At 36.9% G+C, this 25,210-nt stretch overlaps 1 protein-coding gene across 1 annotated transcript in view; it reads right to left on the bottom strand.

Annotated features, from left to right (window-relative positions):
- usp11 (ubiquitin specific peptidase 11) overlaps positions 1 to 21,793 on the bottom strand; it is a 127,010-nt gene extending 105,217 nt beyond the window's left edge. The window contains exon 1 of the mRNA XM_039773957.1: positions 21,638 to 21,793. Coding sequence (XP_039629891.1) covers positions 21,638 to 21,747 — 110 coding nt within the window. The 5' untranslated portion in view covers positions 21,748 to 21,793. The remainder of the gene's footprint in view (positions 1 to 21,637) is intronic.
- Between the last annotated feature and the right edge of the window lie 3,417 nt (positions 21,794 to 25,210).

Here is a 25,210-nt window from a genome sequence, read left to right as displayed (position 1 = left end):
AGTTTCCCTTTCGGTTTGTGTACACCGATGATTTCCGCACGTGTTCAGTCTCTCCCTGTGCAGCGAGCGAGCATGAGAGACGCACACACACATAGAGACAGACAAGCACGCAAGAGAAACGCACACTGGACGCATAAGGCCAAGAAGGCAGTTAAAGAATGCACCGGGCTTGTTTTTAAAGAGACAGATCCGAGCATTGTTTTAACCTCATTGTATTTAATGAAGACTTTTTTCTATTGGATTTTAACCTCCACTTCACTTCTGTTTACAGCGATCGGTTCGTAGCGTGTACGGTTGCAATGTTACTTTTCTTGGTGGTTTATTACATTACAGATTTTTCAAATGTAAATTTTTTTCCCCTGTGCTTAAATCTCATTAAAAAAAAAGTGTTTTTAGCGAGCGGTTCGTAGCGCTATAGCGCAAACTCTTGCACTGTTAGTTTTCCCTGCTGTTCCAAGGTTTTCTCAGTGTTATTCAATGTTTTTACCTTTAGTTTACTATTACACTGTGCAATCTATGGTATAGTTAACTATATTTGTGCTTAAAAATCTTTAAAAAAATACTGTATTTACATACAGTTCGTACGGTCTGGAATGGATTAATTGTATTTACATACATTCCTATGGAGGAAATTACTTCGGTTCACGACCAAATCGGTTTACGACCAGACATTTGGAACGAATTATGGTTGTGAACAGAGGTTCCACTGTACATGCTTTCATTAGGTCAGATTATCTCAAAGCACAAGGTGAGCCACCACAGTTATGCTGACGACACACAGCTTTATTTATTGATAGTGCCTGATGACCCTAACGCTCCTGGTGCTCTTATCCAATATCTTGCTTTCATTTCCAAATGGATGAATAGTAACTTACTCAAACTAAATAAGTAGAAACAGAAATCTGGAAAATATGTAATATATTAACCTCATTACTAGGGCTTCATTTTTTTTACTTAAGGAATATAGGAAAAGTTAGACCTCTTAAATCTTCACAAGATGCTAAAAAATTAGTTCACGCTTTTGTTTTCAATCGAATAGATTACTGTAATGTGCACCTAACAGGAATACCTAAGAAAGAAATCATTCATTACTGCAGAATGCAGCAGCCAGAATTTTAATCAGAAAAAGAAAATATGAGCACATCTCATCAGTTTAAGAGTTTTAACATTGGGTACCTATGTCAGAACGGACTTTAAAACACTACTAATGATTTATAAAGCTTTAAATAATCTTGCTCCGTCCTATATTTTGGAATGCCTATCCCCCCTACACCCCAAGTCGTAACCTTAAATCATCAAATGGAGGTCTGCTTATAATTCTAATAGCCAAACTTAAAAGAAGTGGTGAAGCAGCCTTTTACTGTTATGCACCTAAAATCTGGAATACTTTACAGATAGAAATTCACCAGGCTAATACTGTGGAAAATTAAAAACTGCTAAAAAAAACCAATATTTTAATATGGCTTTTTCATAGCTACATTTCAGTTGTATTACTGATAGACTATATAGGCACAGAATTATTATATTCTTCAGGGACTGCAATCTGTAGTAATCTCTTTATTTTCCAGATCTCCTCCTGATCAAGGCACAATGCAGCCCCCTGCACTGATGGAAAGAAAGCATATATTGCGACCGTCCACAAGACCAACATCATTAAATACTATCATGTGAAGCCTGAAAACAAAGAATACTGATTTACGACCATTTATGTTAAATAGAACACCCAGTTGGGGCAGAGTGGTCTTTTAGGCTTTGGATCCCTTAAAGATTTTGTTTTTCTCAAGCCTAACTGGAATGCTTTTTGTTTCTTTTTCTGTGCTCCTGGCAATCTGAACTTACAATTTATTTATTTCTTATTCTTTAATATTATTGCTTAATCAAATTGTTTTTTTGTGTAATGTTCTATTAGTCATCTTGTAAAGCACTTGTAGCTGCACTGTATGAAGATGTGCTATATAAATAAATGTTGTTGTTTAGCATCGTGCTTGCTACACCAAGGGGGATAACCCTCTATTTGATGTTAAAGATGTATAACAATGCACTCAAAACTCCGAGGAAGAACTTTTTGATGGAGTGCCACATAGCAAAGATCACAAAGATGATGACTAATATAGACAGCACACGCTTATTAAATGGAAAACACTGCTTAGGGTCGTCTCCTTCCTAGATAAAACTGGATCCCAAGGCAAAAGATTGAGAACTACTTCTGTAGGAAATACACGCTTTCTCTCAATTAACTGCATTAGGACTAGAAACACTAAGCAAATGGTAGAAAATGGCTCAAATTTGTACCAACTTGTTATTTGGAAAAAAATTTAAGTGAGTGGTTGGCTATTAAAAATCTTAGAAAGCATTTTTATCATTGTCGCCAGAATGCTGTGCTCTCAATATAAATGCTGTGGGTTTGCTTTTATCCTGTTACTGAAAATGCATTGCCCTTTAGCCAGCAAATATACAGCTCTACTGCACAAATGCTATTGTAGAAATTGTTACACAAATGTACATTTATTTACAGTAGATGTTACTCAGTGGCTTATTGTTCTTTTCGAGTACTGCAGGGTTGCTTTGTCTACACTGCATGCACCTGGGAATTCAAACCACATAAATACGCTGAATAAAATCAAGTTAACTACCAGACAAGTGTTTGGTCTGATGTTGGTCATGCATGCTCCCCTAGCTAAAGGGCAGCTTGTCTTTATAATCACAACTTTTATCTTTATGAAGCAAAGTATCTTTCTAAACTTAAAATATTAAGTTATTCCTCCTGGAGCAGCTCTTTTTTCACACTGCTGTCGCCTGAGGAAGCAACCTGAGCACAAAAGCAGTACGATGCTTGAACAAATTTACCAGGAAATACTGCTCCATCACAGGGCGTACCCTGGACAAACTGTAACCTGCTGTGGAGCAGACGATGGTGGAAAAATTGGATTCCATCATGAAAAATTCCCTCCATCAGGTGCTTTCTTGGAGATCTTTCAGCCATAGGCTCATTCCACCAAAGTGTGCCTCCGGGAGTCATTTCTGCCCACTGCTATCAAGCAATTCAATGCTTCGACCCAATGTACTTATTTGGTTTTATTTATTTATGTATTTACTTAATTATTAATTGATTGGTTGTATTATCTGCCGTGTGAGTCTTTATTCTTGTTTTTTGTTTCTGCTGCTGTATGCATTTGAATTTCCCCATGGAATTAATAAAGTTTTATCTAATCTATTTCATAAAAATAGAGAATTTCACATAATAACAGTACCAAAGGGTGGAACTTGAGACTCATTACAATACCAAATGTTTAAATTTAATTACAAAGGAATTTATAAAATTCCAAAATGGTCACTAAAACATGTACTTCACTAAAACACTGCTTTTTGAAAAAAAAGCGGCGTGGGCAATAAAAGACAAACTTATTGCCAACTACAGCAGCAGAGATGATATCAGATTAACACACACACACTTTTTCCATTTCTAAAATTGAAATAACTTTCTGCCATTCTGGGTTAAAGTTTTTTTTTCTCTTTTGTTTATTTTTGTTTTGGTTGCCAATCTACCTAGCAGCAAGTGCCAGCCCAGTGTTAACGTATGGGCTCAATCTTATGGACACAATGTGCACAGATTCTTTTATATACCCAAAAAAAAAAGAAAATAGAAAAAGCTTTAATATTAATATAATTTACAACTCCAGTACACCACTTCACTTTTAAAGTTTAGTTTCTGGTTTATCCAGCTGGATACCTAGCTGTACAATACAGTGCTTTAAATCAGTTTCACTGTAAAAAGATAGTCTGATCTGTCACACTTTGATTTTAACTGATCCACATGGGAAAAGAGCACTGCCTCTCAAATTGTAATGTGCCAACACTAAAGAAATGAATAAAGCACAAATACACTGTGTTGCCTATCGTAAAACTGCATGCAAACTTGGATTCCTAGATTAAGATGCTGATTCAGCTCCATAATGCTGTGACTTCTGTGTCGAGTTCATTTTTATGTGTAGGTGAATTGCTTTGCAAACATGAGAATAATGTTTTCTCTCTGCCTGTTAACACACACACACCCCATTCTTTACAAATTCATGCTTTTGGGTGTGTGTCCATGTGTGTGCATAAGCGTGCGCTCATCTGACTCCTGCATTTAAAAAAAGCAATGTGCACAGGTAACTGCATGAACTTTCAGTGGCCACTTGCAAAGTTGATTTATTATTTTTTGGCGTGTGTGCAGTTGGGGATATTTGGGTGGACTAAACATTTTACAGTGGTAGAAAAAGTACTTACCCCTTCCTAATATCCTTCGCAAACAGTATTTTATAAGCTTACCGGACAAAAAATTAGTCACCCATGTCTGGGTTTGTTTTTACTTGCTGCATTAAGCCAGTGTGCAGACCACAATGCAAAGCGTTTAACAGCCAACACACATTCATACTTGTTGAGTTCTGTTAAATCAGTGTGTTGCTACGCAGTAGATGACAGTGTTGGTCAATGTCACAACTGTGAAAATGAATCTCTGCCAATTTAAAAAAAAAAAATACCAGTTGTGTCTGCTATTGGTGACTTTTTTTTTTAGGCATGGGGATGTTGTGAAGCTGGAATGTCAAACCTACTGAGCAAAAATATAACATTCCTGTGAGTGGGTGATGTACTGTACTGTATATGATAAAAAGATGCACTTCTTCATGTCTATCTTTTCTATTTCAATTACCCGTTACGTAATATTTCAGCCCTTCATTCATCATTATGGCATCCATGTAACCAGCCTCTCCTCAAAAGTCATCACTGTGGATAAATGGTGCCACGTCCACATCACTGTGTACTAACAAAAAATTTAGTGTGCAGCATGGCCTAAATCCTGCAGGCACATGGGCATGCCTCAGTGTCCAATGCCATTTTCGCCACATTGCCCTGATTTGCCTATAAAATATTTTTCCCCAAACACGAGATGAGCCCTTACACTCCACACAGACACATCAGGTATAAACCAGCCTTGAAATGTGATACATACTTTAGACACCAACACAGGGCACTCCAATAGGAATACCGTCCTAGAAACAACTGGGCTGTGTGCTATGGGGATCACAGAGTAACAAGGAGTAGCAATGTTCCATGTGTGTTTGGTTTTCTCTGTGGGTTGCACAACAGACATAAATGATTGGCACAAAATAATTACTGCATTTGGCCGTGCCAAAGAGCATACTGTATAGGAAGTTGTTAACTTTGCGGGTGTGCTAAACATACTGTCCAATAGGTCTTCCAGTAGTGGCATTCATCGCAGTCAAACACTAATTGCCGGCATAACCACGGTTGAAAGACAGTAATCGCAGATAATGACCATCACTGTGTGTCATGCATTGCAATAGCAAGCCTAGACAGACAATGTAGGCCCACAATATAAGATTTTTGAACAAACAATCAGAAGGGAACTTCAGACCATGGATATCTGGAGCAGAGTACCACAGAAGAAGCCCTTGTTAAGAGCTACTCAAAAAGCTTCAGAGTTACAGTGGGCACAGAGCTAAAAACACTGGACTTCTAGTGCTGAAACCATGTTATGTGGTCTGATGAGTCGTGTTTCTGCTGGTAGTTGAGTCACACAAGGCAACAGGTACATCATAAACTGTAAGACTCCTTTCATGAGGACTGTTGCATGGTGCTTATCAAGCAAGAAGCAGTTCTGCAATGCTCTGGGGGTATTTCAATTATATGAAAATAGGTCCTTTGATTGAGGCGTCTATGCACTTCAACCAAAAGGGCTATGTTGAGCTTGTGAATACAGTGACTGTGCAGTGTATACAAAATGGCGACCCCAGTCTTCCAAGCTAATAAATGTCTAAGAAAAATATTTTAAAGCATTCTTGCATTTCAACTGGCCCCCAAAATTCCAAGATTTAAATCCCATAGAAAACCTTAGGGACTATTTAAAGCAACAAATAAAAAACACCAGCAGAGCCATCCAACCAATCTAGCTGAACAGCAAGATTTAGTACTGGAAGAGTAGATAAAACTTGTTGTTACCTACATCTGCAAACTGGTGGAGTAAATGCCAGACAGAATTGCAGCTGTTTTTCAGTCTCACAGAGGACTTATGCACCATTAGATTCTGTAAGATTTATCCAGGGGTGTTTAATTTTTTGTTTGTTACGCTGACAATGAATAGCCCCAGATCTTGACACAAAATTCAACATTGTATCCAAACATAATATAGTATTGAAATAATCTATTTCTTTATTGAAGGAATAAAAGTTATCTAACACCATTATCACCCATGAGAAAAAGTAATTTTCCCCATAACTTCAACTCTTGGTTATAACACCTTTAGTTGTAATTATTACTGCTAAACAGTTCCTATAATTGGATATCAGTATTTCATATTTCATATTGTTGTTGAGTAATTTTAGCCTGCTCTTCTTGGCACAACTGCTTTAATTCAGACACTGGTAGGTTTGAGAGCGTAAACTATTTATTCCAGGCCCTGTCACAGCCTGTCTATTGCACTCAGGTCAGCACTTTGACTAGGCCACTCCAAAACTTAAAATGAAAAGTTTAGAAGAATCAAAGTTAAAGAGTTCCTTTTGTGTTTTTGGGGGGTTGTCCTGCTGCATTTCTCAATTACGCTTCAACTTCGGGTTACAAATAGATGATTTGGAATTCTACCTAAGAATTTTCAGGCAAAAGGCAGAATTCATTGTTACTTCAATAATGACAAATTTTCCAGGTCATCGGGTAGCAAAGCATCTCCTCATCATCATGTTACCACTCCCAATGTTTTATTGTACATATGTTCTTATTATTAAATGCTAGATTATCCTTACACCACACATAGTAGGACCTTTATTGTCCAAATGGTCACACTTTTGACTCATTTGTCCATAGAATATTATTCCCTAAATGCGAGGCGAGTACTGATGTTACTCTTGGATATCGCAGACTTCTGCTTTGCTACTCTCCCATGAATCAAATTTTTACTCACTCTCTTTCATATCATGGAGTCACAAACACAGACTTTAGCCGACGCCTGCAGTTCTCTGGAAGTTCTTCTGGGATCCTCTGTGACTTCTTAAATAAGTCCACACTGTGCCCTTGGGATGATTCTGACAGGTCTGCTTCTCCTGAGAAGATTCACTATTTGGAGAGAATGGCCCTCAGTGTAGTTCAATGGAGTCCAGAATCTTACAAATGGCTTTGTCATCCTTTCCAGACTGATACATTTCAAAACCGTTATCCTCATCTCTTCTTTAACTTCCTTTGATCAAGGCAAAGGGTTTTTAAAGAAACCCTGTAGGAACTACAAGACTCAATATATGGCATGTTTAGATTCAACAGAGAAGGCCCAATCAGGTTTGGCAGTGTTCAATCACCTGACTCTACTCATTTAACTTTGGTCAGCTGTTTGAGTGAGTATGTAAGGGGGTATTTATCTTTCCACACGGTCAATACAAATGTTGGATATCTTTATTACTTAAATTCTTTTTAAGAAGCAATTTGGAAATAGTGTTACATGATTACTGTGTTTCTCTTTATGTAATATTACATTTTATCTAAAGATATGAATTACTTAATTATGACAAATATACACAAATAGAGAATATCAGGAAGTGGCATATACTTTTTCACATCATTGCAAATGTTTCAATCACAGAAGCATGGTGAAACCTCTTATAAAGCTAACATATTCTCAATGCAAAGAAAATATTATCAACACTAACTAGCAGGTTTAAGGCCTGTTGTAAACTGCAGTGAGAGTAGCTGAAACTTTAAAAATTGGGTTCAAACAGTCTGGTAATATTAAATTTGCAAACTAAGAGTGTGATTGGGACCTTCAATAAGCCTACATCTCATCCAGAGCTGGTAAAGCAGAATTTCAGTCCATCACAGGACACAGTCACTCATGCTAATTTAAGATCACCAGCTAAGCAACATGTATATCTAGGGCACATGGGAGAAAAGCTGGACTATCCCAAGAACGAAATAAAGCAACAGAAACAAAATGTCAAAACTCCACTCAGACACCAACTAACATTATTTGTATCAAGTCTTGTGGAGCAATGAGGCAGCACAGCTACCCACAGCACCACTATGTCCCTCTTACTTCAAGATCACCTTTGCAGATATCATTCAATAATTCACAATATTTTCAAAATGTGTTTGCATAGAATGGCATATTGCTTGCACATTGTCTTGTCAGTGTAGTGCAGCAGCAAAGGAAGTGGCCTCTAAACCACATGCTTGTTGGTTCAATACCTTCTTCTGAAACACTTTGTGACCCTGAGAAAATTAAGCAGAGTTTTGATCAAAAAGTTGCTTTTTTATACTTATATACTTACTCTGTGTACATATTTAACTTATAGCATATAGTCTTTGTAATGATTAATCAACTCAAATCAAAATAATATTATTGGTTATTCATTAATAATTATTAAAAGCATCATAAATCAGCCTCCCCAATCTAGATATTCTTAATACTCACTACATTAAAGAAATACCACCATAATTTTGTAATCAAATCCTTATTCAGGCAATATTTAAACTATTCAAAAGCTTTGTACGATAGGTTCCATGCAGTTACTCAGTCTTTTAAGCTTAGTTTATACCAGGCATACTATACCGACCTAATCAATGCATACACAACAAGAAGGGGCAGACTATAAAGCACTTCAGTCACAGCTTCAAGTAACAGTATGTTTTCAGTTAACACTGTAAAATACTGCTATACTATGGTGTACAGTTTTGGTTCCGAAACTTCTGAGGTTGGTGCTATTGGGACTTACATACAGTCGTGGCCAAAAATTATCGACACCCCTGGAATTTTCCCAGAAAATGCACCATCTTCCAGAAAATTGTTGTAATTACAAATGTTTTGGTATACACATTTATTTCCTTTATATGCATTGGAACAACACAAAAACTCTCCCACACTCTAACATTTCCCACACAGTTATACAGCATAAACCCATTGTATTCTCTTAGATATTAGGTAAGATTCGTTGAAATTATGAATGTAAACATAATGTTTTTGTACAGTAAAACCTAAATATTATTTTAAAGATATCGAGCATCTCCGATATCACATATGTTACAGCCATTACGACAGACAGGCCACCAGCAACAAATACACACAATGCAAGAAAAATTGGATACAGTAAAATGTGTGTACAGTGACACTAAACGTACGTATATGTACTACGTACTGTACGTAGAAAATCAATTATGGTTACTCACCAACAATGACACGACGACTTGTTCGATAACGAGTTTAATTTTACTGCACAACAAAGGAGAGCGTTACAGCTCTTCTAAGGAGCCTCTTCGGGTGACTGTGTAGCACCACCGTTGTTCTTCTTCCGGCAGTCTTCAATCCAAATCCCTAAAGCAGATTCCATCTGGACTACCACCTTAAGTTCACTTACAACTCGTTTTGCGTCCTGGTTAAAGGACACTACGGCCGTAGATCTTATATTCTTTTTCTCGTTTTTAAATAAAAAGAATCGTGGACTCATTGATGCCGTAATGGCGTCCTGCAGCGGTGCAGCGGTTCCTTTCCTTCAACATATCTAAAACTTTTACCTTTTCGGCAATCATTAGCAACTTCCGTTGGCACTTGGGCACGGCCCCTGAAGCAGTAGCAGATCGTTTTGGAGCAATAAGGAATGGCTTGACTACACACAAAGATAAACACAAAAGAGCACAAAAGTTAGCTCTTTACACAGCGAAACACGATGATGCTGAATGAGTGAGACAAGACTTCCTGGTTAACACAGTGGAATCAAATTCAGTGCTCCGTCACTAAGTCAATCAGCACACATGAAGTTAACTGCATGCTCTGATTGGGTAGCTTCAATCAAGTCAACTGGGCAAACGAACTGAGGAAGCCTGTACCAGAAGTAAAAAGACCCATTGTCCGCAGAAACCCACGAAGCAGCGAAAAATCCGCGTTATATATTTAGATATGCTTACATATAAAATTCCCGATAGAGTGAAGCCACGAAAGTCGAAGCGCGATATAGCGAGGGATTACTGTAATAAAGAATTTGATGACTTACCAGCCAAGTAATGGGCAAAGGAAAACAACAAGCTTCCTCCACTCACATACACCGACGTCGTAAACTACCTCATTTTTGGATGCCGTGCACATATTATGTGCAAGTTTACAAATCATTGAAAACACAACTATTCATTAATAACAAGATCTTCAAATCTTTCAGCCAGCAAATACCTGCTCCTTACAAGTATGATGCTTTATTGAAAAAAAATTCTTGTAAGATGACTTCTCTTAACTTGAAATCTTAAGTACAACACATTTCATTAGTAAATGATTTACGCATTTCTCAGCCCATATTTGACGTCACATATTTTTCTAAAACAAATACTCAAAAAATGAACTTTTTTATTTCAATAGTTTCTATAAAAACACTCCCGAGCTAAGCATTTTTCCTTCATTAATGTCTTGCTTTTTTAACTAGTAAGTGTCATTAACATCACACTTACTGAGTGTGTTGACATCATACTGTATGTAAAAGTGAAGAGAGGAGAAGGCACCAGCATTGGTGTGAGTACTTACTGTGGCGTTGTGATGGTAGCACTGAATAAGAATGAGATGGAGTGATCTACTCTAAAGAGAGACAATCTTTTACAACCTACCATTGTACATAATGTAAGATTGTTACAGTATTCTCAATAGATTAACTCAGCAAAGAAATGTAAAATAGCATAAAATGAATTACAAGGTATAAAAGAAAAATTATATCAAGTTATTTAAAAAAAAATTGAAATTTCAAAACTAAAATAATTTATCATAATTAAAGGGTGTTTTTCCTTTAATTTTCTGTTGTAAAGTTGACTGCATATCTTCGATGGCTTCACTATCTTGAATCAGTTATCTTTATCAGTTCATGCTTAAGACTGCAAAATAGGTTTAGCAACCATAAGCTACTGTGCCCCTAACTGAGCTTTCAGGATTTTCACTTTAATCTTCCTTATTTTAATTTAAGTTGGAAAGACAAGATTTTATTTCTTACGTAGGCATGCAAACGTCTCTTAATTCCCTTGCTTCACCAAAAAAACACTAGCACGGCATACGAAGCATGCACATTTATCTCTAAACAAAGTAAAAAATGATACCATGTCCACGTTCTTCAAGAACATAGCTGGCTTTTTAATATTTTAAATGTAGTCATGCTCAGCAATAGTAATGACTAAAAAAAAAAAAATGATAACAGTTTACTAAAATCACAGTAATGTAAATACAACGTCATCCCATGCAACATTTGTGCACATACCTGCTACTCTGTGGAGCACTGAGCGACAGTTTATTACTGTCACTGCCACTACTGAAGTGGCAAATAAATTTTGCTAGAAATCAAAAAGCTTAGTGATTCACAAAGAAAGAAAGCCTTTTTTTTTTTTTTTTTTAAGTGGAAGAATTTAAAAAATACAAAAGTACACCTAAACATTCAGTGCCAACTAAAAGCAGATCTCCATGACATTCACAAGGAAAGCACAGCAGATAAAGATCAAAATCGTCTGTGGTGTCTAGCCAAACTAAAAAATTAAATTAAAAAGGAGAATAGAGGAAGTGACTTGGAAAAGATGGATCGAGACTTGAGAGTACAAGTATACAATTTAATTTGGCCTATATAATTCTATAAGGATTAAAAAAACAAAGTAATGAAAATATGTAGATATTTTAAGTATTCTCAGCTTTCAGTACCCTGTTTATGGACTGCACCAACTCAGGTAGTAACTGTGCACAAGGCACTCTGAAAAGATAAAGCAGAACAGCACCTTTAACACATTTCAAAATGAATTAATGAATATAAAGAAAAGAAGCAGGCACTTGGTAAAGATTTTGAGATACCTTTAAATGTAAATCAATGGCAGATTGTTTTGGATACATCAATCCTATCCCCACACAAACAGGCGACACCAGAAATAAGCTGATCAGCAGTTTCTTCCTCTGACATGATGCCCTCCATTTCAACATTAAACCACAAGATTGAGCAATGAATGGTTACAATTGAATGAAAATATTAAAAAACAAAAGCACTGAAGGCTGCAAATAAACAGTTACAATACATCCAAGTATGGGACTCAGTAACAATAATCCAACAGGTCTGCTAATTTAACTTGAATGCAATACAGCTTGCAGGTGAAATAGTACACATGCAGCTGAACATCTTATGAGCAAGCAGTAATATCAATGCAGTGCACAACATTGAGAAATGTATAGCAGTAACCCAGAACAGTTAAGGGACAGAGACAAAGTAGGTGGACATATATCCCCGAGTAAGCAAAACAATATATTTCTTGCCTGAAGAAGGGGCCCAAGTTGCCTCAAAAGCTTGTATGTTGTAACTTTTTTAGTTAGCCAATAAAAGGTGTAATTTTGCTTGACTTTTCTCTATTATTATAATTAAAAAAATCTTGGGTCGAGACATGATTTTCTCTGAGACACTTTAACGTGAAATAAAAAAATGAATGAAATGAAAATAATCTCTTTAAATTGTATATCCGGTTGACCAAAACCAGGGGTGGGTGAGCGAAGCAAGCAGGGGGCATAGCCCCTTAGTGGCCTTTAAATATAAACTGATGGAAAAGAAAAAGAAACACAATTGCAACTCTGTCCGGAATGAGAAAACTGTATCTACAGCCTCTGAACTTTTACAAAAAACTTTCAATTTGTGTTTAGCTCTTCAAAGAAGCAATTCAATTTGAGCAGGGAGGCTTTGCAATTTGTTGGATACATTAAAGCTTGTTAGATGCACATTTACTCAAGGAGGTCGAGATGGACCAACTTCCTAATCAGGTCAGTTTTAAAAAAGTTGGGAAAAGGACAGAGAGCATAACATTAGGTATGTTTAAAGACTTTGGTAAATGACTTGAAAGATGGAGCAATTCACATTTTTAGTTACTTCAAAGAGTCAGTTTTAATGTTTTTTGTTAATTAAATACACTTTTGACCATTAGTTGTATTCAAAAATAACAGTGTGAATAGAATGCAGTTACAAGCATTATTAGACTAGATTAAATATGTGTTTTTAACAGCACATTACAGTTTCTTGCATTTCAATTGTAGCCCAACTCAAGTGATGTCAAAATAGCATCTTTTGATATCCTGTTAGATGTTGGTTGTGGAGGGTCACTAACCAATTTTACTTCAAATTTCTTAAACGTGAATATTTTTGAAAGACATGATTCAATTAGAGTTAAAATCTGTTTAAGGTAAAATTGCTGGCTGTGAATTTGACCTATTAATCATGTGGCAGATCTGATCATCCAATAATCAGTATCGACAGAAGCGGAGTGACCGAGTTTGTTAAAACACACAAGATATGTTGCACACACAACCGGCCTGTTCCCCAAAATGGAGGTGAGAAAACTCCTCGTTTCATACAGTACGCATGCCTTGTATGATCTTAGGAAATACTTAAAAACAACCTGTGCACATTGTACACAATGCCAGTGTACCATAGTGTCTTCTAAGCTTAACTATAACAAATCCAGCAAATGCTCAGAGCTTACAGGAGTTACACTACAGATAATGAATATAAATGCTCAGACTATATGCGACTTTGTATGTGTTCTTCACATTAAAAAATATTGCATCTCAGCCAGTGTTAATTTTGTTGATAAACACTAAAACAAAAGACTCCTTAATGACATTTTTTCTGTGACAAAAATGTAACAAAAACAAGTGCACCTTTAATGACAAAAACTAAGATGAATGTTTTTAAAAATCATAGATGATGAAAGATAAAATGAAAATGTTACAGACAGACAACTGGACAATAAACAATGCAGAGCTTTTTGCGCATCTCTGTTAAACATGACACAGTCCACCAACAAATGATGAGCATGAAGGCAGTGGTGCTATTTAGAAAAAAATGATTAATTACCAGCATGTAGGCATGCTGGTAATTGGACAACACTAGGGTGCCATCAGGAAATCATTACGTCAACCAGAATCCTGCTCAACTCTGCACTGTTAAGTAAGCCAACATGATTCTCAGGCGAAAAAATTAGTCAGACACATGGACCAACTTCAGCCCTAATGTTGATGAAAATAAAACCCAGTATAAACCATGTGGAATTAAGCTCACAGGAAAGAATACCACAAACCTGAAGAGACTTCTAGAGGTTCATGCAAAGGTATAGCATTGTCTAGGTGACAACTTGCCCAACGCCAAAACTGTTACCTCCAGTTTTTGTTCACCCTGCTAATACAAATACATCAAGTACAATTGAGGAAAACATGCTTATTAATGGGGAAAAAAGCCAAAATACAGGCACACACAGGATTTTGTTATTTCCAGTTTTATCCCTTTATGAGTTGCTTAAAAAACAGATCTGTGCTACTTTAATAGGACAATCAGATGCATTCAGCCTCAGATGTAAGTTGTAACTGTTTAGCTTGTAGTGTCATGCATTTGTTTCAGTAGAGGAAAGAGGAATTAATCACTTAATACAATGTACTACACAATCCCAATAAAGGAACAAATGCTGGATACCATGAGGGCCGGCAGGAGTCGCTGCAGGGAGGCCCAGAGACTATTTGCCTTACGCCCAGGAAGTACGTCATAGTCACATGGACAAAGAACGATGTGCTTCCTGGGTGAAGGATTTTTATCTGACCCGGAAGTGTTCCAGGTCACATGGACAGAGATTCTTTGATTGTAATAAGCACATCTACATGTGTGTCCATGCATCCATCCATCCATCCATTTTGTAATAGGTGGACATAGTTCAGGGTTGTAGGTGACAGCATCCACTTACATATATGGTACAGACACAGTGACAGTGATGAAACAGTAGTAGCAATTAAGAATTGAGGCAAGCTTCAAATTAAGTGGCCATTTGGTTTGTCTACATCATCAATGAAATGAGCTGCTCCATTTATTAATACTAATTTCTACAGGGATCTAAAGAAGGGAATTCCACATCAGGCTGGGGGGAGGGGGGCGGCATGGTGCAATAAACCTTCTTATTTTATCCCTGCAGACCTGACACAAGAAATCTGGCCCAAGTCCCAAGGCGTCACTTCCAGCTCAGCTCTGAGGAATCACTTCTGGCCCTGCCCCCAAGGACGATGTCACTTCCGATCCTGGCCACAGACGACATCACTTCCTCTAACCTCCCTATAAAACCTGACTTCCTCCCTCCGTTGATCAGTTTTTTTTTTTGGACTCAACTCTGTACTCTATTGTACTGAAAACTTTGCCATTTTGCACCCAAGTGTCTGTGTCGAGGCTATTCATTTCACATAATATAAAATGTATTTAGAATTTCAGTGCTTGAAGCACATCTCCCAATTAATGCGATATGTACATGTACAGTATGGCAAAACAGCATTGCTTCACTGCTAAATATAAATCTGCAAACACTAAATTTGTCCTATTCTTTAGTTTTTTCAGGATAAACTAATGTTTAATAGCATAACCCCTAACCATAGTAAAAGCACTTGAATGGTACATTAGTGATTGTAATGCAGTATCTCAGTTGCAATTAATTCACTACAGGTAACTTTTGTAATTGTGGATTTGAACACAGACTAAGCAATAACAAAGTCTGATCACTGATATGACACACTTTGGAAACTGCACAGCAAAGGCTCTTTTTTTACAAGAGTTCTGAAATATTGGATTAATGTACAAAAATTGACTCATCTGTTAAATGTTATCCTTTACGGAGTTTTTAACAAGCTAATGATGTAAATACAAATCTTACAGTAGCAAATGCTATAAACCTAACATGAGGGATTATCTGACAAACCAGAATTTTAAAGTATTTTGTTACAAAAACAGCTTTTAAGGGTTTTTTTTAATGTAAATTACATTATTTTGGAATTCACTAACTCACCAGTACAGATATAACAATGTTTGAATTTTTAAGTGTAATTTTAATCAGTATTTTTCAGTTGATGGTGAAAAACTGTCAGAGAATAAATTTAAAATGTGCACATGGTTAGTTAAATCAGATAGACCATGATGCTCTCATTCTTTCTAAACCCTGTGCTGAAATGAAATGAAATGTATACTGCTTGGTCAAGCCTTTGTTGGTAAAATCTTACAGCAGCATAACTAAGGCATGATAAAGGCCAGAAAACTATGATGACAGACCAGAACTACCATTTTCTTACCAAGATCTTTTGGAGTAAATCCCTTCTATACCTACTCTTCATTTTATTTTCAATAATCACTACATGCGGTTTGGCTCATTAGTGTACATTTTAGTATAATAGTTTAGAGGTACAGTATATTCTGTGCACTGCGGTGGGTTGGCACCCTGCCCAGGATTGGTTCCTGCCTTGTACCCTGTGTTGGCTGGGAGTGGCTCCGGCAGACCCCCGTGACCCAGTATTCGGATTCAGCGGGTTAGGAAATGGATGGATGGATGGATGGATATTCTGTGCATTTTCAAATGTTAAACAAGATACAAGATATCTGATTTTGACTGACTAATTTACTTTTACTAAAACCGATTTACTTTTACTCTACTAAAACTAATTTATTTTTTGTTGACTAAAACTACCAATAATTAAATTACTAAAATGTGACTACAATGCAATTTAGTCAGAAGACTAAGGCTAAAACTAAATCAAAATGTATTGTGAAAATTAATACTGATCTGACCATAGTTCAGTGGTTCCAGTCTGTTTTTGTAAATGAACTGATATGCTGCCTAAATATGTGCATCTGCCCTCACTGTTTTTGACAAAATTGAAAACATTTTACAAGTATGGCACCTTATCTTTAACTGCTGTTCCGTAGCATGACGGCTTTACAATATGTTATGGCAGATGTACATTTTCATTAACAACTTTTGAAAGGCATTGTTCAAAATATAAACAACTTGGTGGCTGTGTAGACTATAGCCTATTATTCTCCATACACACAGTGAAAAGCTTCACTCAAAGAGTAAGGAAATGTTGGATCTACTTTAGTATTCAGCCTCTACAAAGCACTGGCCAGAACTTCACTACAAATAAGGACTATTAATAAAATGCCAAATTATTAAAAATTTAGGAGTGAAATACTCAAACTACTCCAGGTATTTATGTACTTAGCATGCCTTTCTATGCTTCTTTATTGTCAATAATTTTGCTTTTCTATTCAATGTGCAGCTGTAAATGATGCAGTGCTAATGACTACACAGCCTTCACTTGAAAAACACAGCTTATCATAAAAACAGTATTTTTCTGTGCATGGAAAGTGACATGGCCAAAGAGAAAAGTGGATCCAGGACACTTCCCATGACTGTATGCATACAGTATGTGAAGCCCATAAAAATTACTCCTACTGGCTACTTTAGCCCCCCTGCACCCTGCCCATCCCCCATTGTCTATGTGCATTGAATGTAAAGTCATGAAGTCAGGGCTCACCTATATTTTATATAAGTCAAGGCACAGTGAGCCTTTTGAGTTTCACAAATGGAGTTACTGAATATACTGTACTAAATGTTGTACTGTAATGATCTTTTACTTTACATTAAAAGAAACTTAATCTTACTACTAAGCAAAAAATAATGTACATCATTTTTAAAACAAATCACAAAAAGCACAGGTAGGTGGAAGTGAGCAGAGCAGCCCGAGTTGTAAGTTTGCAGAGAGGAGTGCCAGCTGACTCACAAGTGCTAGAGGGGTCCAGTGCTCAAATAACATCATGCAGGATTAAACTAAACATGACTCCTTTTCTCCTTTATAAATTCAGCAGAAAATAACACATGTAACCCTAATATTTATTTTTCACTACACATGAATGTAATGGAACAGGTGAAAAATAAAAACGTTTCTCCATCTCCCTAAAAGTAAATATCTTTTTAGTACACTGATTAACCAAACATTAGGGCAGTGCAGTAGAAAAAGGTGTCGGATCCACAAATGACGATAAAAACTGTCACAATTAATAATGCTGATCATGGAAGTGTTATGCAAAACACGTGGTCAATAGAGAAGTGACGCAGCAGAGCGTGTCTGGAGACATTATGGAAGAATTAGATCACTACCTGCAAAAACAACAACAACAAAGCTATTTATTTCTATAGCACATGTTCATATGCAGGATGTACAGTACAGGCCAAAAGTTTGGACACACCTCCTCATTCAATGTGTTTTCTTTATTTTCATGACCATTTACAGCACTCCATCACTCTCCTTCTTGGTCAAATAGCCCTTACACAGCCTGGAGGTGTGTTTGGGGTCATTATCCTGTTGAAAAATAAATGATCGTCCAACTAACCTGACTTCTGCACAACACAACTGCTGGTCCCAACCCCATTGATAAAGCAAGAAATTCCACTAAATAACCCTGATAAGGCACACCTGTGAAGTGAAAACCATTTCAGGTGACTACCTGTTGAAGCTCATCGAGAGAATGCCAAGAGTATGCAAAGCAGTAATCAGAGCAAAGGGTGGCTATTTTGAAGAAACTAGAAAATAAAACATGTTTTCAGTTATTTCACCATTTTTTGTTAAGTACATAACTCCACATGTGTTCATTCATAGTTTTGATGCTTTCAGTGAGAATCTACCAATGTAAATGGTCATGAAAATAAAGAACTTTTGGCCTGTACTGTAGATCAAAGTGCTTTACAAAAAGTTGAAGAAATAATGAAAAGGAAAACAAATTAAATTACAGAAGAATAAAAATAAATGATAGATAATTAGTAGATAGATAATAGATAAGACATTTAATAAATAATAGATAGAAATTTCTAAAAGATAGGAAGCCAGGCAAACCATTTTGAGTGGTGGAGCCTCATCTGAAGCTGCTTTATGTACCTCTCTGTTCGGGTTAAGCACCACTTAGCTTGACCACCATCATCAGTGCCCAATAAGCAGGTGTTCAGTGTTACTGGAAACCCTTATGAGGACAAGAGGAGCTTCCTCAATGGAGTAAAACCATTATAAAGCTCCCTTTACTGGAATGAGATTATAGTACTAGGGTGTTGTACCGTGTTAGCCATTATGAATGTAGTGAAAAGTCAAGCAAAATGACACCTTTTATTGGCTAACTAATATGCCTGAAGGCCAGTAATATCGGCTGTCAGAAGTCACAGACCTTTTTTAACGGTAGCAACATAGATGGCAAATATCTCTAATCAGTCGAGCCGTACTTTAGACCATGGTGGAGAGCAGGTCTGAAGTTTGCCAATATAACAGAGTGTGAAACAAATATTGAATCATCATAATGTGAAGAGAACAATGTAGCCATGAGGTTGTTTTTTGTGTAACATTCTGTAAATATTTACTACGTATTTGTTTACTCTGTACTTACAAACACTTAAATAATTCCACTATTCTTACATTAATTTCTAGATAAGTAAAATTTGTGTTTTTGTATAAATATTTTTTTCAGTTAGCTTACCTCAAGCAGCAAGAGAACTGAGCTAGTGTTCAACCAGTTTGGGTGCACCCCTTCCAGCGTTTGACTAACATGTACTGAAGATCTGTTTTGCCATCAAAATATATAAGATGAAGTGAGCGCGCCTCAAGTTAAATTTGAAACAGTAAATTAATCCATAACTGAAGCTGCACAGAAGGAAGGCTTCTGTGCTTCAAGATAGGCAAGTGTTTTCAAAGAGAGCTTTTGAAATGTCGAAATTCTGGACAGCACTTTCTATTCAATTCTTTGAATGAAAGCTGGCCTCTCCTGTCAAATTTCTTTGTGGAGAATAAATGTGCTAAATTGCAACAAAATCAGTCCAACGGGAGCCAGGTTGTTTATTAGACACACAGACAGACAGTACAATCGAAGTTAGTGCTTCTAGTATTATATGTGAATGTACCTAAAAAGTCTCAATTCAGAACAAGAAGTAGAAAGCCACACTTGGTCATTTTTACTTTCCTTCTGCAATGCTTCAAATGCCCACAGAGGGCCACTGCTTTTCTCCATGTAGGAATGTGACATATCTGAATCACCAGCCACTATAGATTAATCCTGTCAATTGTGTCCCAAAAAGGTTTCACCAAGCTGGCAGAACAGATGATAGTCTAAGATCCGGTTTCCCTCAAGGTGACCACATCAGAAGTGGGCCAACACATAAGATTAATTCTTCTGTGATATCATTTCAGATCACTTATCCACACTACTGCTGTAAAAGCCAGTGCATCCATCAGTAAGTGAACACTGAGGGTCAAGTTCCATGTTGCTGGACCAAAACAAACCATATCTCTACCTACAAATTCTACATGGCCTGATCCAAAAAGCAGGACAATGTTGGACCACACACAACAACTATCCCGAAGAGTAAATGCTGATGTGCAGGTGTTGCTTTGGCTTGCCATTAGTCCCAGTTGCAACATCCAGAGATGCGTCTGCCAGTGGACAGCACCTTATGCAGGAGAATGAGACTGTGTGCAGGAGTGGCATCAAGCAGTGAAAGCTGTAGGAGATGCTCACACAAGATACTGAAGGACTGCAAGATAAACCTTATCAATATACAGTTATTTTTTCCTGGCTCTACTGTTTTACTGTTATTTTAGCAATACAGGTTAACACTGAAGTCCTTAATGCATTGCATTTTCCCCATTAGTACACTTGTATTCTCTGAAGAGAAGGCTCACATATGTGTATTTTATACAGGTATATATTTTTCCAGGAAATCTCAATTCTGGCAACATGAAGAGATCTAAAGCAAAATGTTCTTTAGGTTAGTATGCAGGATTGTCCTCACCCATGTCCTTGCACTTCGCACCAGCAGTCTCCTGGTCATTCGTTTTCTCCTTGTCCCACCAGTCTGAAGTATACCTCATCCTTGTCTCTGAACACAGTTATCACTCATCTTTTGACCTGTTCTGTCAGAGTGCTTCAACATCCTGTGCCATGTTTTTACCCCTTGGTGCCCCTCATACATTCTAACAAACTTTCAATACTGTCATTCACATACAAAACAAATAAAAAATGTCAGTTCCGTGTAAACAATGTAGACTATTAACAAACTACATATTAACTGACACTAATGAACATTTAAAATTGGCGCTTAAAGGATTAGCGAATGATGTAGCAGCACAGTCTGGCTTACACACAATGAGTGAGGTAAAGCGATAACACGCATCAACATAGACCAACTGAACGGAATCTTTCAAATTCACCGACGGTCACATCAATAGCAAACTACGCATTTACTATATCAGAGAAAAAAATCTAACCCGGCATGACATGTGAAGGAAACCAACAAGTCATTGGGCTGTGTGCGTGATGACGGCCCGGTGTCATTAGATCCGATTTACCTGCGCTGCCCTCTCAGCTCGTCACATCTAATAAACCTAAACCTGGGATAATTTCAAACGATCCACCGCACTTGGCAGAAAGTGGACGAAACTTGGAGAGCTTCACCATACTCATGAACATCTTTGAAAGTAAGTGTCTGGCAGCAGGAGCTCACAGCGCGAAAGTACTCAACCCAAAGTCTCCACTGGTGGAAGCGAAACGAAAGCAAGACGACACGATGAGAAAAAAGAAAAAGTTTCGCGAGCCGTGTTTCATGCCGCCCGGCCGTCCCACATTCCGTGTCATACGGGAAAGTTTAAAGGTAGGCAATGTAGCGGTCGTCTGCCTGGAACGTTTATTTATTTGCCGCCTGCTCCTATGGCCCCTGTAGGGTAAGCCTCCCTTCTACTCGCTGCTTCCCTACTAGCGAAGCGGTGCTTTCTTACCAGCTGTCTCCTGCTCGCAGCTCCTGGCCTTTAAGTAGGCTCTCAATTTCTCTCCACTGGGTCTCCAGCCCAGGTACATCAGCCGATGCAGGAGAAACCGCCGCCATCATCAAAGATCAGTCAGTCTCTAATGACTGTCCTGATACGATACGGAACTACGAGCTTGGCTAGGTCTACTTCCGGAAGGGCGCGGACCGGACAGGAAGCAGGAAGTATGGAGGGGCGTGGTAAAGTGTCACTCCGCGGCTGCCATCTTGAGAGTGGCATGGAAAAGGACAATTCTGTTACTTTAGCTCCATTTAATCAACTTGACATCACTCGCCGCTGCGATTTTTTTGTGTTTTAAAATTAATTTCACTTTCTGTTAGTATTGGGGTTAAGATAAGTCAGCTTTATTTTTTGATTATAGAATAAGTTACAAGATGTTTTTCAAATTGAAGTTATTTCTTCACAGAAATGGTACATATACATTTGCTCCACGAAATTGTCCTCTAAAGTTAAACGTTTTCTATAAATTTAAAAAGATATCTTGCCTTACAATGGAGAATAACTTGGCATGTGCACCACTGAAACAAAATTACAAATGAAGATAAAACATCTTCCATGTTTCTGCCACATGTTTGTGACAACAAAAAGGATATTTTATTGCAGATTCCTGGTACATTTATTCTCATGTTAATGATACATTTTCTGTTCACTTGCTTGAATTTGTACATAAATATGGAAGAAGATCAAAACTAAACCAACCAAATGGCATGCAACGTTAACTGCAATTTGGTCTCTCAAAAGGAAACCATATCCTTTGAAAGGTTATTGAGGAAGAGGACAAACACTCAGGTGGTGTACACATTTCTTCTTTTAAAATTATATTGGTGTTTTTAAATTATAAAAATTATACATATAAACTATTTTACTCAACTATTTACTTGAAATTTTCTTAACTATTTAATTGCAAAACATGGATCAATATTTGACAACTGTCTTAGAAGTATTTAGTAAGTTTTAAAGCTTTTATTTTCCAGTAGTGCCCCATGCACCATTAGCCTCCATTGTAAAGTGTGAGCGACATATTTTCTGAAATTTATAGAAAATGCTTAACTTTAGAGTATACTTTCATATGTACAAATATATATATTCTATGTTTGTGAAGAAATAAGTTTGAATTGAAAAATGTAGAACTCCCCGTTTAATTTCTTTTTTTATGTGTGTTCACAAATAATGCGAGAACTACCTGTTGTGATAGCCATGTATGTCTGTCTGTCTGTCCATGTGTTCTTCTTTACGAAACAACTTTGTTGAAATTTGGCGCACTTTTTCTTCAGGTAAGTTTGTCAGGACAGTTTGATTTCATTAAGATATCTCAAATAGATCACACAGTAAAGAGTTTTGAAATTTTAAAATCTCCCAAGCTTTGGCAAATCTGTAAACTTATTACCTCAACAAAGCAAAATATTCTGTGCAACTTCAACAGTGTATTAGTTTATTGTTTGAATATTCACTCCAGAACATTAACTTCAGTTTGTATTTTAATATTTTCTTCTTTTACTCATCTGACAGCTGCTCTGATCCTCAGTACAAATACAGTATTTATACAGTATAAACTACCTCACAGCTGCATTATGTCCATGTTATTGTTGTAAAGAATAGACGTGCAGCTAAGAGGCTTTTGAAGTAAATAAATCACACATTCAGGTGCAGCTCCCCCAAGTGATATAATGATAGTACATAGTTAGAAAGGGAACTGTAGTTTTATGTGGCCAAAAGTGGGGAATATATTTCAGTTGCTTTTCTTCTACTATGATTACATCTTGCCTGAAGAAGGGGCCTGAGTTGCCTCAAAGCTTGCATATTGTAATCATTTTAGTTAGCCAATTAAAGGTGTCATTTTGCTTGGCTTTTCTCTTTCATAGACTAATATTATTTGAGATTTTATTCTTAGATTGTTCATTTTCTTTTTATAGTTAGTTCTCTTTTAGTAATTTCACTTCATTGTTGATACCGTATGGTTTAGCATTTACTGGGTACGTGCGATGTTGTTACTAAGATTCACAAAGAGGGGATTGTATTTTTTGCACCAAATGCCTGGTAGGTGGTTTTTATCTTTTTAGAATTCACTTTTGTTGTTTAAAAATATATATGATTATTTACAAATCTTCTGTTAACAGCACTCCAATCAATCCTGTTTTAATATCACTTGAATTGGAATCCTTTTTTAAGCCTTTTTTGTGCTCTGTTTTTAACTACATGACATTGCAAGGTACAGTTAAAAAGCAGGTATTTAATGTAGTCTACTATGTCTATTCAATTTTATTATCCCAAGAAGGAAATTTGGTTTGTTAGAATTGTCTACAGAGAGACACTAATATAATATTAAAATACATCAAAAAGGAACACAGCCATCAAACATAAATTTAGTACAAACAAATAAAACATAACAGTGAATACTGTATAATTTTATGGTGAAACGTTATATCAAACATATTAGGCACAATAATTAAGCCAACATTTACGTTTGACTGATGACGGATGCAAATCAATGCATATCTCTTCCAGGTGCCAAGCCATGCGGCACACTTTTTATGAAGGTCTCTCTTTTTTCTTTTCTTAACTTTTTTTTTTACTTCCATAAACTTTATTTGTTGCCATTATTAATTATTATTTCAAAAATTGGCATCTAGCTTGTTACTATAAGTCACTTGATATTTTTTAAAGAATTTTCAAATTTTGGGTATTCTGCTGTCATTGTTAACTTGAGTTTTGACTCGTCTTTACTGCCTTGTGGACGAGCTGCAAAGTTGTCACATGCCCCAAGGTGAGTTTTGAGGATCTGAAGGCTATTGTACATCCACAACATCTGTGAATATAAGAGACTTTGATGAGCGTAAATTGGGATATATTTCATACCCCTGTACTCAGCTGGCAGCACTGCCATCATTACCACCAAAGGAACTATCTCACACAGTATAGAAGAAACCGTTCATCTGAGGATGGCAAGGGTGAAGATGCGGAACTGGGATAATCATACGTGGAAATGATTCAAAACCTTCCAGCCTCTATCGTTTTTAAGTTGAAAGAACTATCACATCATCATGGCAAGTTGAGGTATTGTTGCATTTTGGGTATTCCAGGAAACCGGCTTAAACCTCCTATGTTAGATATTATTTAACACTGGATGGGTTACTTCTGATACAATCAGATTGAATGGAAAGGGGTCTGGAGTCCTGTGTGAATAAGAAATGCTAAGAAAAACCGAGCACATTACAACTACAGTTTAAATGTGCAATAAGACTTTGAAATGTAGTCTGAATTCATCCACCTTACTGACTAGGAATGGGTTGCATCATCCTACTTTTAAACTTGGCAACAGAAATGACTCACTCTGTTGCGAACATTCTAAACATGAGTCGTTCTGAATGCTGGTGTTTTCACCCGGGGAACTTTAATGGATATAAAAAACTGGACCTGCTGAATTCAAATGTTAATGCCTTTAAATGTAATCCAGTGATACATCTGGACAAGTCTCACCATCTTACTGTCACCTACAAGCCTGTTATTGACAGCAGCAACTGCTCT

This window comes from Polypterus senegalus, chromosome 13, assembly GCF_016835505.1.
Source record: "Polypterus senegalus isolate Bchr_013 chromosome 13, ASM1683550v1, whole genome shotgun sequence".
Classification (NCBI taxonomy): Eukaryota; Metazoa; Chordata; class Cladistia; order Polypteriformes; family Polypteridae; genus Polypterus; species Polypterus senegalus.
Note: the sequence above shows the minus strand (reverse complement) of the source record. Positions and strands in the feature narration are given on the sequence as shown.